General features: G+C 43.6%; 1 protein-coding gene across 1 annotated transcript; it reads left to right on the top strand.

Annotated features, from left to right (window-relative positions):
- The first annotated feature begins 12,239 nt into the window (after positions 1-12,239).
- On the top strand, positions 12,240-14,341 carry NANOS1 (nanos C2HC-type zinc finger 1). Its single transcript, XM_075935373.2, has one exon. The coding sequence runs from the start codon at positions 12,566-12,568 to the stop codon at positions 13,340-13,342; it is 777 nt and encodes a 258-aa protein (XP_075791488.1). The 5' UTR covers positions 12,240-12,565; the 3' UTR covers positions 13,343-14,341.
- The last annotated feature ends 3,816 nt before the right edge of the window (positions 14,342-18,157 follow it).

Here is an 18,157-nt window from a genome sequence, read left to right as displayed (position 1 = left end):
TCTGGTTTTGAACTGGATAGTCCAGTATTTGAGCTTTCTGTCCGGGAAACAAATTGAGAAAATACTGGACATATAAATGTCCGGTATTTTCTAATTAATTAAGTTTTATTATTATCATCAGGAGTATCAGTACGTAGTTGCGTACTGCCTGGCTGGTAAACACTCATGGTCCCAGCCAGGCAGTACGCAACTACACAGTAGAGAGGAGGAGGGTGGGGGCGGGGCGGGATGGAATCCCCGGGGCCGGACTTGCCCGTGCACCCCGCTGGGACCGTATGCAGGTGAGCAGTATCCCGGGATCTGCTTGTGCCTGGGCCAGCACCGCTCCCTGCCAGCTGGTTCCCCCCCATGTTCCCCCCGCTCCCCTTCCGGCCAGCACCGCACCCCCCAACCCCTTCCCAGCCAGCCCTGCTTCCCGCTGGCTGGTTCCTTCCCCTGATCTCCTCCGGCCAGCCCCGCTCCCCCTGACCTCCTCTCAGCTAGCCCTGCTCCCTGCTGGCCAGTTCCTCCCAGCCAGCCCTGCTCCCTCCCCAATCCTCTTCCGGACAGCTCTGCTTCCCGCCAGCCATTCTCCCCGACCGCCAATCTCCTCTGGCCAGCCCAGCTCCCCCAACCTCCTCCCGGCCAGCCCAGCTCCCCTCACAGCTGGCCCCCCACCCCCATCTGAGATCAAGTGTGTCCGGTATTTTTTTGATATCATCTGGTAACCCTATTTCCAAAGCACGTAAGAGGTTTAGGAGAACAATACTTATTGAAAAGAATCCAAGGGACTACTGCTTCAAATCCCTTAGGCACTTTTGGAAAATCTCCCCATAAACCAAAATGCATTTAACTTTCATAAAAGACATATAATCAGAGACAGACTGGGATGTGGTATTGGTCTTTCAAATGAGGCAAAACTGAAGCCTGTGAATCTGTGGTCATTAAGATCCAGTCTCACTTTCCACAACAGTCGGAGATGCCCGACCTGGTGCACTGGTCTCTCTTGCTGGAGGGCCTAATTAGGGTATGTTGTCTATATCACAATGAAAAAAAAAATCCACAGTCGGACCATACCAACTGACTTTGGGTTGTAGGGTGGTTTCATTGCTGTGTAGACTTCACACTCAAGCTGGGGCTCAAGACCTGGGACCCTCCCATCTCGTTGAGTCCTAGTGCCCGGGCTCCAGCCTGAGTTCAGATATCTATACCACAGTGATACAGGCCTGCTACCCACGCTCTGCCAGCTCGAATCAGCTGGCACAGGCCACTTGCAGGCAGGGAAGCCACACAGCACCGCCACCTCCCTAGGCGGCCCTAAGGGATGCCCAGAACATGCGGCACAGCAATTTAAAGGGACTGGGGTTTGAATGCCTCTGCTGCCACAGCAGCAGTGCAGGCAGCCAGAACCTGGGCCCCTTTGCCTCACCAGGCACCAGAGCAACTGCCCTTTACCCCCTCCCCGCTCGTTGGCAGGCCAGCCTGCAGGTGCCTATTTGCTGTGTAGACATACTCCTTAGATGCTCCACAACGTGTTTACTGTAACCTCTCAGGGTAGCAGTGTTCCATCGTTAACCAAGGTTCCTTTATTCAAAATGTTCATTGATCTCTGAAGTTTAATGGGCATTTAAATCAATGTTGAAAGAAACAAAGGAAATAAATGCAAATGATACTCTCGTTAAAAATTCCTTCCCCTCTCAGTTGCATCATTTGAACTCTCGACCTCTGTGATGTAATCATTTCACTAATTTTCCCATCCATCTTCCCTGACAGACAAGACCTGAATTTGTAATATAAAACAAACAATAAATGATTCTCATTCTACACCCTAAGGAAGCAAAAAAGTGAGGCACAAATTCATATCCTTTGCAGGTTACCTTTATCTTGGATTTCCAGCGAGTTTGGAAGATTGTTTTGGGTTTGTTTTTTAATTTTGATACTTACTATATTTAATAAAACATTGTGTGGGAATTCTCTTATGTTTTTAAGGAAGTTGTCAAGGAAAAATACCGATATAAATTATAAGTTAGATTGCTTCCCTAAATGACACTTTTGTTAATTAATTAGGCTATATTGATTACTTGCTAGCTATAACTGCACCAAAAATTCTTCAAAGCTAAGTATTCAGACTTCCTGAGGTCTCAACCTGGCTGGTTCTCTTTAGGGACGCTGCTGGAGTACCCTCTGCACTTAAGCAGCCATGTAATACCCCAAAAATTCTAGAATCCTTACAGACATTAGAAATATGCATTGGTATTCAATGATATTCAGAAACTAACAGCAGTAAATCCAAACATAAGTATCGGGCCTTTCCAGAAATCCTCCAGGGCACTAATTTTCACAGAGGACTGATGAATAAAAGGAATGTGGAATTTCTAGGATAAACTTTGTTTGAAATATTCCTTTCAAACAAGACATTCAAAGGCTTCAAAACCTGAAACCCCTCTTTATTCAACTCCCTTAACAGAGCAAAACACACACACACACACACACACACACACAAGCCCCGATCTGCCGTTTCCTTGAACTCTGTATCATCATTTAGGTCCCTGTTCAACAAAGCATAAGCATATGCTTAGGTCCCTTTGAAGTAAATAGATGAAATCCTCGCCCCTTTGGAATCAGTGGGAGTTTTCCATTTACTTCAATGGAGTCAAGATTTCACCCAGTGTCGCAAGTCCACATTGTTTCCCTTTATGCCTGAGCTCTGCAGACTTCTGAAACCAAACAGCTTTATGAATCTGCTCAACTTCTCCCCAGTTCAGAAAAGCTCTTAAGCATGTACTTAGAAAGTTTTTCTGAATTGGGGGGCTCCTCCTTCTTATCCCAAAGTTACCAGCAGAAATGGAGCATCCATTACTGGCTGATAGTCACACTGACATTCCTAGTTCAGAACTGTGACACTTCCAAAAGTACGGCAACCTCGCTTTTATATTCCAAAAGGCATTAATGGTTCCTAAGTTGTAACAAGCAAAACTCCATAGGCATTTCTATTTCAACATTCAGTCTGACACCTGATCATCATAATCATTCAGCCATGATAAACTGTGAAGATTAAATCCTAGTCGCACTGAATCAATGGCAAAACTCCCACTGACTTCAGTGGGGCCAGGATTTCACCTGGATATTTTTATATTCTCATGGGATAGATCCACAGATAGTGTCAGCTGGCATAGTTACATGATCTTCAGTGGAGTCATCCTGACCTACACCAGCTGAGAATCTGGCCCTGGTATCTCCACATTGGCCTGGCCAATGCACCCAAAATAGCCCTTCTGGACCGCAACTTGCAGACCAATTTGTAGGACAAAGGGACTTTCTAGAAGCATTATAGAGGGGTAACAAGTTGTATCTACCATGGAAAAGTGGTTGTGTCTTTACAGTCTGTGGTGGCGTATGCAAACCCTGTCACAGGCACGAGGATGTTCCAGAGTGCAGATGCCACCTGCCAGGCTGTGAGGCTGCTGGCTGCCTCAATAATCCATGAATATTCCCTCATCTCAGGGTAGCACAGAGTCCGTAAGCAGCCCTGCTCACAGGGCAGTATGGCCTATTGTCCAAAATCAGTAAATAGCCCCTATCTTGGGATAGCCCAGAGAGTCCATCAATTGCCCCTAGTGCAGGGCAGCATGGCCTACTGGCCGGAGTCAATATGCCACCCTTGGTTCAGGGCAGCCTGGCCTATGGGCCAGAGTCAGAAAGCCTGGGGTTTGCATTCTGGTAAGGAGACCTTGGTCCACCCTGCTCCACCTGGACCCTGTGAACAACCAATCCATCTACTGCTCCCTTCCGCGGGGAATCTGGTCAAAACACGCTGAGTGTACCTGGACTGAAGGGGCTGATCCTGCACCCTCCCTGGGTTGCTTCCTACCGGTTCTGCGGGATCTTCCAGTTCCCCAGCAGCACCTTCTCACTGGGGCCAAGTGGCAACAGTCTCCTGGACCGTCAGTTTCCACTGTCAGGGTCACTAGCTGTTGTAGTTCTGGCTGCAGGTCCTTCCTCACTGACCAGCCCGGACTGAGCTGCTCTCTTGCCTTTTATGCTGCCCCAGCTCTTAGAGCATGCCCAGTCTGGTTGAAGGGGCGGGACTTCCTCGGCCCACAGGGTTTCCCCCCCTCCCTGTTCTAGTGAGGGCTATGCACACCCGTGTCACAGTCCAGATAAATATAAACACTTTTTGCAAGCCAGTTTTAGATATAAACAAATACAATGAAAAAACCTTGCTCTATCATGCAGAAATAAGTCATTATAATACTCTATGGATTGATCACCACTAATTTTAAACGTGTACAATGTACAACTATATTAAGCTGTTTTGTAATTAATGAGATCTCTAAGAAGGAGTATTTTTTAAATTTCAAACAACTCATTTTCTTTAAAAGTAAAATCATATTTATGAACTGACGTGGTTACAGAATTTGTCATGTTTTGCTCCTCTCACATATTTGCAAAATGCATAAGCACAAGTTGCTCTGAAATAAGAGATCCTTTTCAGTTTCCATAAAAACTGTTTGATTTTCATTAAAACAGAATATATGAATTTCTATGCTACTTTCTTATTCTCCTCTCCCCGCCCTCAAGCTATCAGTGTGAGTTATAATAACCTCAGGAAAATATACTTGTGATGATAAACATTAGCTTTCTGGGTTGCATTTATATTACACTGTAGCTCAGGTAGATAAATCTGAAATTCTGTTAGTTTTGATAACCTATGTTTTCATTTTTATGTTCAATATATATAAAGAAAAGGAAAAAATTATAGTGTGTGTATGTTATAGGGGGATCTGGTAGCAGCCCCTCTATTTAGTCTGGCTAATATTTTCCATTATAAAATATTTTGGGGCCTTTTATTTGTCTAGAGCCACCGTCCCCATTACTTGCAGAAGGCCTTTTAATTTTGTGCAGGAGAAAGCCCTGGGAGTAGAGAAATGTCTTTTCTTTCTCCCATGGAATTCTACTCTGAGCTGCTGAGCAATAAACTTTTGAAAAATCACCATTTCTCTCTGTCACTTGTATTGCCAACACATTTTTGTCATTACACCAAAAATAATAAATGACGGTGAACATTCTAATCTAAGGTCATGCTTGTGCCATCATCAAAACAGTGATAGCTTAAGCATGCACTGTATGGGAACCTCAGAAGCAGACAGCCTCTCTAGGAGTTCAGAAAAAGCCTGTTCAGGCTCCTCCATCAACCCCTCCTGAGCCATTACAATTCCCCAGGGGCCCACTGCCCAGTATGGGGGCACCAAATGAGGAAGGGACCACCCCAAAGCTCCAGACATAAAGAGATTATTTCAGAACTCACCTCAGAGCCTCCGAAACCCAATTCCTGTCATCCCCATGGCATGAGCCTTCTGCTGCCAGATAATGCTATTACTCCCATTGCTCAGGCTGGGCGGCACTGCTGGAGGTTTGGGTTCAAATTCTGTGGATGATGTGAACAACCTAAATTCTGGCACTTACTGTCTTTGATGTGTTGGAGTTTGCAACTTAAAAAAGAGTGCAATTTTCAAGTGGAAGGTGCTTACTTCCCCCAAACAACTGCTTTTATTCCAATCCAAAGCATTATTTTTCTATGATCTTTTATTTTGCTGTGTTTGCAGATGTAGAGCAAAGGTGCTCAGATCTGGCTAGTTATGGTGCCTTGTGCTGCTCCATGTTTCCAGCTGCTGAATAAAAGTAAAAGGCAGCTAAAAATAAATTTAATTCCTGGTGGGTGTCACTTGTGTACATTAGCGATTACTGCAGGTGCCACAGAGTTGTTATGTAGTTGCAAGAAGGGAATGAGTGGATTCAAGAGATTGAGTGAGGCAGGTGTGGTCCTTACTAACAAAAAAAAGTTTGAGAATCCCTAGTGTTGAAAGATCGGCATCTGACATCTTTCATCAGCTTCCTTGCTTATCACGAGAACTACACTGTTGATCAAACCTAAGTCAGGAAGAGCCTTAAGAGTATTGTCAATGTCTCTGGTCCAGTGTTTCTCAACCTTTTGTGTATATATATATATATATATATATATATATATATATATATATATATATATATATATATATATAAACTACCCCTTTTAAAAATATATATAAGTACCCCCAGTACCTACATTTTTCAGACACACACTTTTTTTTTCTACCGTTGCAACACATTTGTTTAAACAACTTAATCATAACCGGGTGGGTGATGACATTTTTGGGTGTAAAAAGTACAAAAATAATAAAGCACTGTAAAACTTTAAACAAAAATTCCGTTTTCTCCAAATTTCAGTTGTGTTGACGTACCCCCCAGACTTCTCTTGAGTACCCCTAAGGGTTCTCGTACCACTGGTTGAGAAACACTGCTCAAGTCTAATAGACCAATTTCATGGAAAAATGACTCTTCATGACTCTTCTAACATGGAAGCTTCCTGTGTTTGTACGGCACCTAGCAGAATGGAATCCTGGTCTCTAACTGGAACTCACAGGCACAATGGAAATATAAACAATATAAACAAAAATCCACTCAGAAACTTTGGTCAAGATAGAATGACTGTTTTTGCAGTTAGCTTTTAAACATCACTCTTTCCATCGAGAAAGAGAGCATGTAACAGGATCTATTCTTTACCCAAATATTTAATATTAGAACTGGAGCACTTGAAAATATTCCAGTCATTGAGCCCTTGCTTTCATTACTCTTCTGTTTACATCTTTTGTAATAAATCTAACCTATTTTTGTCCCACCAGCTGTTCCCAGTCTCTTACCCAAAGGAGAACACTGTACTATAAACTTTCATTTCCAAACAATGCATGATCTGTTCAACCCAAGGCTTTGGACGGGGTCACTAAATGCTACCCCAGAAATCCTGGGCAGAGCCGTGTCTTTCTTAGGAGAGCACCAAATGTATTTTTCATTGCTGACAGAAACAAGCAGCTCCTTGATCCTTGGGGGGCAGGAAGAGGGGGGGAATCAAAAAATGTCAGTGAAGCTAATATTTTAACCACAAAGATCCTTTCAAGAGATCTCCACTCTCTTGGGTGGGCTTGTCAGCATCTCCCACATTAAATAAAAGCAGCTTCATTATTCCAGGGAGGTTTCAAAGAAAAGCTTGATGATATCAAAGTTGCCAGGACTGCAGGCTTCATAAGATACACCATACATCAGCAGATTCTAAAGATACTAAATCCTCCCAATCCAGAAAAAAGCAAATAATCCCATAGAGTAAGATCCCTGTCCCAACTGAATCTCCAGTTTGACAGCTCTCCTATTAGATGATATTGGCTTTTGGATATAAAGAGTTCACTGCCAGTTAGTCTGTATATTGTCTGTTTCTTTGCAGGTGGCAACAGCGAACTGGCTCTGGGTCAGGGAAAGGAGTGGGACGTTCCATCACTAAATGTACTAATGTACATGTATTAATGTGATGACCCCACAGATGGATTTATCAAAAGGAACTGAACCCAGGACCTGTGGATCTAAAAGCAATGGGCCACTAGTGCCTGAGCTAAAGGCAGAGATCTATTGGTTGCACACATATGAATTAAATATCACGCCTATTATAGTGCCAAGGTTTAGCTAATGACACATATGTCCCTTGGTGGTGTAATACATGTACTTGCCTACTGTTACTGCACCACATGGCGAAAGATCTCCATTCTAACCCCAGCCATGCCAGATGAAAATTTGCAAGAATGGGGCATCAAGGCCAAGGACATGTTTACATGCACTTGTTCCCAAACCCAACAATGGCTTCTCCTCGCACCTCCTGTGCAAATTATTCATGTCTCTAACATAAATAATCCATTCTTTGTACATGGATCAAGAATATGAGGTCTCCTTGATTTTAGGGGATGATTAAACCACTTTTCATTGCACTGGTTAGAGTTTGGCCCATAGTGTTACTTTCACAATGTCGAGGGCCATTTCTTCTGCAGCTTTCAATACTCATGGTATCTATATTCTCCACCTCTATAAATCAACATGAGGATGAAACAAGGCACCCAAAAATGTTCATCCTACTATTGTCTTAAATGTTTAAGTTTTTCCGGGGCTATTAAGGGAGCACATTTTGGGGTGATTGAGATATAGGCTTCAACTTAAATGCAAGAAGGAGGGAGGATTCATTTTTAAATAGAATTTTAAAGGCCCCTTTGTCCTTAGTGTTCCTAGGTTTCATGTTATCAAGCAAGATTAAACCTCCAGATTTTCATTTTTATTTCAAGCTTGATTCCCTGTTCTGTTCATTCCCTCTGGGGCACCTAGTGCTGACCATTGTCAGAAGACAAGATACTGGGGTAGATGAACCTATGGTCTGACCCACTGTGGCTGTTCTTCTGTTCTTAAGCTGCAGCTCCTCACCCAGCAGCTCCTTATCACAGGCATTTTTGTTTGCAGTATGGAAACGTCCAATGAAACAGTTTCAATGATACACTAATCCCTCCAATGTCAACAGAGATGTTTCCTGCACTTTGGGTGACCAGACATCTCGATATTAGGGACTTTGTCTTATACGGACAACAATGCCCCCCTCTGAAAAAAAATCACATTTGCTATCTGGTCATCTGCACTAGAACTAACACAGTAACATGGCACCCAACAAGCCAATTCAAAATCTATAGGAAGAGTTAAATCTAAAGGTTCTGAAGTTAGATCTCCAAAAAAAGAGAACACTCAGTGAAGGTGTCTTATTAAAACTTGATAGGTTATTAAAAGAAAACATGGACAGGGAGGGCAAGAGAATAATGCTTTCAGCCTGCTTCTTGCACAGTATTTGTATTGTCATCAGACATAAGCTCCACCAGAGTTCTCGGTGGACATGATGTTGATGCTACTGCAGTGCTAACAGCCATATATTTTATAATACTTTCAGGGTGTAGATTTTTTCATGCTATTCCCTACAATAGAATGGAAACTGACAGAATGAACCAAAGCCCTTTCCCGCTCTGATTTCTGTAACATTTGGCCAGAAGTATCAGCACAAATGACAGGAGATTCTCACTGTCTGAGACCCAAGGCCATAAGTGCCCCTACACAAAAAGCGGGTGAGCAATGCCAGCTGCATCAGGGCCTGATTTTCAAGAGTGCTGATCTCCTGTAGAGATGAACTCATTGGTGCTTCTGAACTCTTCAGGTGGTCAGCCCCTCTGAAAAACTGGGCTATTAGTTAGGTTCTGGAGCCTAGGTGAGAGACTGGCATCTACACACTAACTAGGGGTGGAACTGCACATACCTAGAAGCAGAAACAGGGGAAGAGGGAATTTCTACCTTGAAAGCTTAGGTGCTGAGTGAGTTTAGGTACCAAACTGTTCAATAGAAGGTTTTTTGCATCATAGGAAGCCTGGAACTGGAAGAATTTAGGCACATAAATGACTTGCTTGCTTAACATCACAAAGGGAGTCTGCATCAAAGCAGGGAACTGAAACCAGTCCTCCAAGTGCCAGGCTAGTATAGAGTTGCCAACTTTCTAATCACAAAACTGAACACTCTTGCCCTGCCCCACCCATTTTCTAAGGCCTGCCCCTTCTCCAAGGTCCCACCCCGCATTCCCTCCCTCCTGTTCCATTGGTCACTCTTCCCACCACCCACCCTCATTCACTTTCACTGGGCTGGGGGTTAGCACTGGGAAGGGGTGCAGGCTCTGGGGTGAGACCAGATATGAGGAGTTCAGGTGCAGGACAGGGTTCTGGCCTGGGACCAATGAATTTGGCATGCAGAAGGGGGCTCAGAACTGGGATACAAGGTTAGGGCGTGGGCTCCAGCTAGGCTGTGATATTGGGTTGCTGATTTTGGCTGGATATTCCTGGAGGTTTCATCACATGACATAATCTCCAATTCAAGATTAATCTTTAATTCCTGAAGACTCCAGGAGAATCCTGGGTGGGGGTGGGGATGAGGAGATTGCGGAGCAAGAAAGGATTCAGGTTCAGGGAGTTGGGATCAGTGTTCTCTGGAAGCTGTCTGGAGCCACCGGGAGGCCTTTTTTACAGGCGTTCTGGTTAAAAAACAGACACCTGACAACCCTCAGCTAGTAGTGCTCTAGGCTTGTGACCAGCCTTCCTCGCCAATGCCCCTTCAAACTGCCAGAGTGGCACAGAGCAGCCTTGGTATAAAGGAGAATCAGACACTTGAGGTACTGATATTTTATTGGATTCAATTCCAAGTATTTAAATAACACACCATCTAAATTCTAATCCTTATTTAATTACCAGGAAAATGTCTGTCAGCTAGAAACCACACTGCTCTCTGGCAGTTGGGAAGAGAGATTTATCACTTAAAAAAAAAAAAAAAAAAAACCCAAAGCCTGAACCTGCTTTACTTAACCCAGCAGTTCTTACTATAAACTTGAAATAGATGTTTTTAGTTGCAGCTGCATGTCTGACCCATCTTGCATTCATTAGCTTCTCATGCTGGTAGGGTCACATAGGTAACGTCTATGGGCCAGATTCTCCCTCACTATAGCACTACTAGAATAATCCCTCTGTAAAGGCCTGATCCCAAACCTGTTGTATTATATTATTAATTCAGTTTATGTATATAGTGAAACCACCTCTCAAGGACCAGCATGCCTTCAGACTAGACACTTTGAAACACTGGGCAAAAAGGCATTAAAATCTTCTCATTGTCACTAGAGACCAACACTGATTTGATCTCAAGTGACTGTATATCAGAACTGCATTGCTATAGCTCTCTTACACGAGTTCGATGCTGCTGGAGACTGTGATGTTCTGAATCTGCATATCCCCACTTGCCTAGGTGACCCCTTTTTTCCAGACCAGTTCCACACACTTTTCAAGCTGCACTATCTTTAGGTTCCTCGATGTAAGGAAAATCACAGCTGTTTTCTGCAGATGCCATATTCCCTTCCCCCTTCAAGACTTTCTTCTGCCTCGGCATATTCTGACAGGGTCCAAGATGGCAGGAATTAAGCTCAGAGAATATAGACTGATAAAAGTTCCAAGCTGCTTACAAAGAACTTCATTGTTCTCTATTTTAACCAAATGTTATTTTTTAATGAGAGTTACACTAGTATAAAGACAGGTTGGAAACTAACTGGAGCTCAGTGTTGCAAGTGATGCTTTGTCTGCAAGATGGCTATCAGCAGCAGGCAGCCAGGAAGTGTAATTAAAAACTTTATTTTCAAAGCTATTTCACAGTTTCTTCCTTGCCGGATGGGTTCCTAACAATTCTGAATTTGCAGAAAGATACGCAGCCTAATCTTGGACAATACATTTTCCACTTCTACAAACTCTTTGCTTTTGTCTGTCTTTCTTATAGTTTATACAACACAGGCACTGGCTCCAGTACTTTTTATAGGATTTGTTTAAAAAAATAGGAATGCACCTTTCAGCTGCTCAAACCCTGGGCCCACAAAAGGGTGGAAATAAACAGTGATCTTAATTTGCTGAATTAAAACCAATGTAATACTGTTGAGTTCAGAAAAACTGAACCTAGTTTGCACCAGTGTAAGTGAAGCTACAAGCTAGCTAGCTTAAGGTTTTATCACTGTAGTGTCTTCCTTTGTAAAATCAGTAGCAATAGTGAACTCCTCAGCAGTATTCATAGAGTTGCCAGCCCGTCTCCTTTTCTGGGGTTATAGCTCAGTTTGTGATTGATATTATCAGACCTTCTTTTTTGTGTGTGTTTGGAAAGCTCAAGTTGCCCTGACAAATACTTACATCTGCTTGAGGCTGGTGTTGTTTTATTGCTGCCCAAGTTAGTCTATAAGCTAGGGCAATTCTGTTTGCAGGTCCCTGTGAGGTGACGTTTTGGGATGTTTTTTGAAGGTTTCTATATTTAGTCATATTTAGCATTTCACTATCAGCATTTTATAACTAACTGAAAAGCATCAAGTGTCCTGCTCCTGCTAGCTTTTCCATGCAAGGACCCCAGAACCTGCTTAGAACCCCACTAACATCAAGGGGGCTCTTCAGGGATGCAAGAACCTGTCTCCAGCAGTATCTTTCTACAGGATCAGGGCCTCATTAAGTCTCCCAACCCCCTATCCTTGGAGGCAGGCCAGCAACACTGCACCCATCCGACATGAAATACAAACCGCAGAAAGACAGCCCAGTCCTCCTTCCCCATGCAGGAAGGTCAATAGCCAGGGCAGTGCCCAAGCTTGGCAGGAGGATGCTGGGTTTTGCACATCATCATGCTCAGCAGCTGGTGGGAGGCTTGGGCAGGGGCCTGGCGGCCACACGTGACGCAGCATGTGAGTGTGCGCGCATTCCCCAAGCCACCGCCGCAGAGGGCCGGCGGCCTCTCACCTGCTCCGAATCAAAGGCGGGGGGCGGTGCCGCCCGTGCACACACAGCTGCAGCAGACGGAACGCAGCTTCCACGCATCCACCAATCGGCGGCCGGAGCAGCGAAGCCGGGTCGGGAGGGGCTGCTTTGGCTGGTGGCCAATTAGCGCGCGGCCCCTGGGCTGAGCCTCCTCCCCTCTCCCCTCCCCCGAATGTATCTAGCTCAGCCCCAGCTCGCGGCCGCCGCGTAGAGCTAGGCTGGCTGCGGGCGAGCCTCGGAGCCGCGGCTGCAGCGCGCAGGCGGTGGCTGGGACTCGGGTCCCACGGCCCCGGGTGGGAAGCAGCAGCCGCGCGCGTGGTGTGGCTCCGATGGAGGCTTTCCCCGCCAGCAAGCTGGAGAAGCGCCCGCCCGTGGAGTTCTTGCAGGGCGCCCGCTACGGGGCCAAGAGCCATCACGCGTACGGGAACGCGTTCAACTCGTGGAATGACTACCTGGGGCTGGCCACGCTGATCACCAAGGCCGTGGGCGAGGAGAAGGGCTTCGGGGCCAAGCCCCCCTCCGTGGTGGTGGCCGCCGCCGTGCAGCCGGCTCCGGAGGAGGAGGAGGAGGAAGAGGAAGACGAGGAAGAGGAGGAGGAGGAGGAAGAAGTGGGGACTCCCTATTTCGAGGGCGCGCTGCATTTGCACGACTTCGACCTGTGCGGCCACCACCACGGCGAGAGCTTCTTGGAGGAGCGCTTCGCCGACTTCAGCCCCTTCTCCGGCCGCTCCAGCCCTGCCGCCGTGGTGTTCAACTGCTCCCCGGATCACCTGCAGCGGGACCGCTCCCCCCACGCGTGGGGCGGCGGGCTGGGCGCCCACGCAGCCCAGAAGCCCGGCTCCCGGCTGCTCAAGCCGGAGCTGCAAGTCTGTGTCTTCTGCAGGAATAACAAGGAAGCCGTAGCCCTCTATACCACTCACATCCTCAAGGGCCCCGACGGCCGGGTCTTGTGCCCCGTGCTGCGGAGATACACGTGCCCCCTGTGCGGGGCCAGTGGGGACAATGCCCATACCATCAAGTACTGCCCGCTCTCCAAAATGCAGGCCAGTGCCGCCAAGCAGCAGCTGCGAAACGCCAGGACCGCCTTGGGCAAGAAACTCCGCTAGGGGGCTGCCGCCGCCCGGCCTCGGGACTGTTTGTTTTGTTGGCGATGGATTTGGTTTTTTTTTTCCTTTTGACTGAGGCCACTTCAGTGGAAAGTGACCCGACAGCAATATTTTGGTGTGGCCCACAAAGACTCTTTTCCCAGTTTTTTAGAAGAGTGTCTTAAAGCGGATTACATTTTTGTTCTTTAACACATTAATATATAAAACATGGAGACTAGAATGTAAACAGCTCCTGGGCTTATGTACGATAATGATGATAGTTTCTAGTTTGTATACTTAGCATCCAGGGAAGCTGGGCTCTGAAGTTAACTCTATATAATTAATTATAAATATGCAGTTTAGATGCACTGTATTTGTTTATTGTATAATATATATCTAATTTTTAAAAAGGATTAAGATGAAATTGAATAGTAGAGAGCTCCCATTGGGGGTGCTCATGTTGGTTTATTGGAGAAAAGGAGGCATTTTAAACACTATTTTACAGAATCTGAAGAGAAGGCCTCTGTGTACTGCTAAGCAAATGAATTTTTGTTTCTACAGTATCCTAGCCAAATGGAGAATTGATGTTTTTAAATTTTGTGTTTAAAGGGTGAGCTCGACAGGGGAGGGGAATTATGCTGCTTGTGGTTGTTTGCATTGTCCTAACAAAACAACAATGTTGGTTGTAAGTAGGTAGTATGATTGTTAGTCTGGTGTTTGTGGGGGATTTTGAGATCAAGAATGATCATATGACATTTCAGCGTGGGGAGAGCTCCCCTTTGTGTACACATCTTTTTTGTATTGATCTACAGTTCGTGTTATTTTAATTCTATTGCCCTCCTTCAGTTAGTCTATAAATTAACTTTAATTCCTCTAAATTCCCTTTCCTTTCCTCCCCTTCCAATAATAAACACTGTCGAGATTGTAAAGCCCTTTACTGGCCACAGGTGGCAATGGTGCTGTTTAAATTTGCATTTTTGTTTTATAGAGTGAAGTAAAGACGACACAAATTTAACTTAAGCCTGTTCTCTTCTTTCCCTCCCCATACATGTACAGCAAAGGCCAGATATCTTAAACAATGACAGCCATGTTTTCTAGGTGGTTTTGTTACCCTGTTGCTATATTTATAGTCACTCAACTTAATATTAGCTGCCATGTTCTGTATCCCTAATGCGTAATTAGTGGTATCCAAAATTCTTGTTGGCTTTCCCTCAGATTTATAGCATAGATTCTGATAGCTACCATGCTCTTTTGCTTGTGAAGAAAACACAGCTTTTAATGGGGATGAAGGAAAGAGCCCTAGGTAGATTTTAAGTGCAAAAGCTGCTAGAAAGCCCTTGCAAGAAGTGCTCTCTCAAACATGAGAGAATGCCCCCTACTGCTTTCTGTGCAAGGCTTTTTTCAAACTACCTCAGGTCTATGTGCTGAGATACTTTTCACAAGGGAGGTCATAACTTTTCACAAGGGAGGTCATAACTAGAAAACAGTTACTACAGAGCAAGGCCAAACTGTATTCTGATTCTCTCAATCTCATATTGAGACTACAGTAGGTAAGCAGCAGTGGTCCAAAAAGTTAATTAAATTTGCTCAGGATGGAAGTCTAATCTCAGCATAGTACATTTAGATTCTACCAAGCAAAGTGTTCACTTTCACTGTTTGCATTGTAAAGGGGAGGGGGAGAGAAGACTTGCTAATGTTTCATGGAGTGAATCTCTCCCTTTCTAGTAATCTACTGTGCACATTACATTTTACAGCTAAAAGGACTGATGAAGTTCTAGAGCCTTGCAGATTAGATTATACCTGCATTTAGATTAATGCCATGTGTGACTTAGGCTAATTTAACAGTAGCAAGTAGACTGATCATCTTAAAGCAACATACCTTCTTGCTTGTATGACAATACTATTTATACTCTGAAGTACATATGGTCAACCTTCCAAAATTCTTAAGCTAGGGAGCTTTTAACAGTGACTAAGCAACTATTTGTTTCTAATGGGAGAGTGCTGTAGTCTAATTCATTGAATTTCAAAGCTAGTGTTGGGTGTGTTTTGCTTAAAGGAAGATTCATTAAGTAACACTTAATCAACATAACTTAATTAGCCATATGCTGTTCTTACTTTCCTTTAGATGTCAGTTGTGTACTATGTTTTGCCTTACAGATAAACAGACCTCACTCTCTCCAATTTGCACTTAAAGACTCTCCAAAGAGCTTGTTTTGTGGGATTTCACAGCTGATCTTTGTGTTTACATTGCTGTGTAGATGAGAATTTAGAAGTATAAACAGTTCAGGTTGGACCACATGACCTCTTGAAGTCTCTTCCCATCCTAATCTGATTTCATAAATAGACTCTTTGCATTACAGTAGCACATGCCAGTGGAATGTACCTACTAAAACAAGTAGTTTAAATAGCAGTCTAGTGTACAAATTTGCTTATGGCAATTGTATTGTAATATCAGGTTTCCAGCCCCTCAATGTCAGTTCTAAATGTGGGTATCACTTAGCATGAGTTTCATGTGGAAACTGTCAATGCACTTAATGAACACTACATCCAATGCTAGAATCTAAACTGCAGTCTTCATCAGAAGAATGTCTGAACTGGGAGTGCTAAATTAATGCTGTTGTAACTCAGTATTTCCATCAGCAATGTTGTAGCCATTAAGGTGGTTATTGTAGGTTACCCATTATGCTGCTGGAGAGGGCAAACACCCTTCTTTGTCCAAAATCCTGTTTAGGGGATGCATAAAACTGTCAGTTGTATGTAGAGTTGTTCACAAGCAGCTAGTATAACCCTTACTATGTGGTGTAATAGAAAACATACTCTATGCTTACAATCACTAATGCTGGTCTTTCAAGGAATCAGAATAACATTCTTGATGCTATTGAGTATGACCTAACAACCTCCATAAGTATGTGCCAATTCTTGACACTTCACTCATTCTGCAACACATGCAAGCCTGGCAGCTGTAAGAACTAGAGTTGTTTGAAGACCCCAACTCATGTACTAGCTTGTACTAAAGCTTCAGGGGATAGCTGAGTTACTCTGTACAGGGAAAAAACAAATGGTCTGGTAGTATGCTAGTCTATAAACTGCTACCAAATCATTTGTTGTCTTTTAGCTTGTACTAGTAATTAGATAACAATGGTCAGCTAATAGCTTAACTTGATCCAGCAGAGTTACGTTCCAATAAACAAACTAGAGATTATCAACAAGATGTATGTTAGGCCTGAAAGGTGAAAATTGGGATCCATCTTATGAACATGTTACACCTTTTATAAAAAGTATTTTGTGCTCTGAAGAATGATTCACTTTAACAATAATTTTAAGGAACAAGGGGATTTTTAAAAAAAATCTAATTTAATTATCAAGTCTGTTTCTTTCTCCCCTTTCCAGCCTATTGTAGTTAAGCATAGTATTTACATGCACTGGGGTAGGTCACTAATGAGGTGGGCAAAAGCTACTTTTTAAACCAAATTCTCCGGTGAAAGTGAATTTTACACTTTTTTTGTCAAGTCGTTCTATTTAATCAGATATTTTTAGATAATCTAAACCCTAGGCATCACGGGAAGGTTAAGCAGAGAGGGCTAGTTTAAGAGTAACTTAGTCTTTAAGTTGTGTGGAGTAGGGATGTAAAAGCCTGTTGAGTTAACTGGTCAAACATTGTTTAACCAGCTGCTTCAAGGGGTAGCCAAATTAGTCGGTACAGAATAAATGTAAAAGAACAAAAAGTCTGGTAGCATTTTACAGATAAAACCTATAGCTGGTATCATGAGTTTGTGGGCACAGCTCTTCTTCAGATGACCAGTTAACAGTGCCCCTACTAGTGGCAGGACCTGCAGGACTAAGGCAGACCCCCTGCATGATGTAAGAGGTGAGGGTAGGGATTGGGGTTGTTTCCACTCATGATGATTACACAACTGAAGCATCACCCATTCACATCCCTAGTGTGAAGTACAGAAGCAATTTCGGCATGTAATATAGTAAATGGAAGTTCATTTTAAATGACCATAGCAAGATGGCTTCTGTCACAAAGATTCATACTCCATAACCAGTAAGCTAACCTGGCAGCCACATCACATGAACATTTTAGAGGGATACTTGTAATACATTCTACAGATACTTGGCTGTACAACAAACAGCAGGATGACTCAGCACTCTAGTAGCATTACATTATTGAAGTAAGATTCTAATTATGCAATGGCAAATCTTGTCCTTAGAGCTGCAATATAAGCATTCCACTACTACAAAAAGTAGCCTAGTTTCAAATGTAAATGAAAAGCAGACAAAGTAATAGCATTCCCCCTGCTGGCTAGGTGTTCTACTACAGATTCATCAAAAAATGTATACATTTCACTATTAAGTGATCCTCTAATGCACTCCTTTGGTGACATTTATAAAACCTATGTAACTTGCAATTTCAAGATGACTCGAAATACCCAGGGAATTAATAAACATGTAGCTAGGAGTTTGCGTATTGAGACCCTCTAGCAACAAAAGAGTGGCAAATAATCAAAATCAGAAATTTTTAAAAACTGCATCTCATTGCAATCTACCCCCTCTCATCACAAATATAAGAGGCAAAAGGAGTAATCTAGCAGTGATTTAACACCTGAACATGTTTTATACATCCTTAAAAATGAGCAAGCTGGACCTATGTTCTCAAACAGTTTAAACAAAAATGAAGAGTTAGTGATGAAAGCAAATCAGCTCAATTTCCATCAAACTGAGCTTTATCACAATTATTTAAAAAAATCTTATGTATTAATAATGCATAGTTGTATCTCAAGCTGTTGGGAAGGAGGCTTCAGCATCTGAAGAAGCATGGGAGACATATCTAGT

Source organism: Pelodiscus sinensis, chromosome 8 (genome assembly GCF_052426305.1).
Source record: "Pelodiscus sinensis isolate ZL-2025 chromosome 8, ASM5242630v1, whole genome shotgun sequence".
NCBI lineage: Eukaryota > Metazoa > Chordata > Testudines > Trionychidae > Pelodiscus > Pelodiscus sinensis.
Note: the sequence above shows the minus strand (reverse complement) of the source record. Positions and strands in the feature narration are given on the sequence as shown.

Coding starts and splice junctions, on each gene's coding strand:
- NANOS1 (XM_075935373.2), top strand. CDS start 12,566: ATGGAGGCTTTCCCCGCCAGCAAGCTGGAGAAGCGCCCGCCCGTGGAG.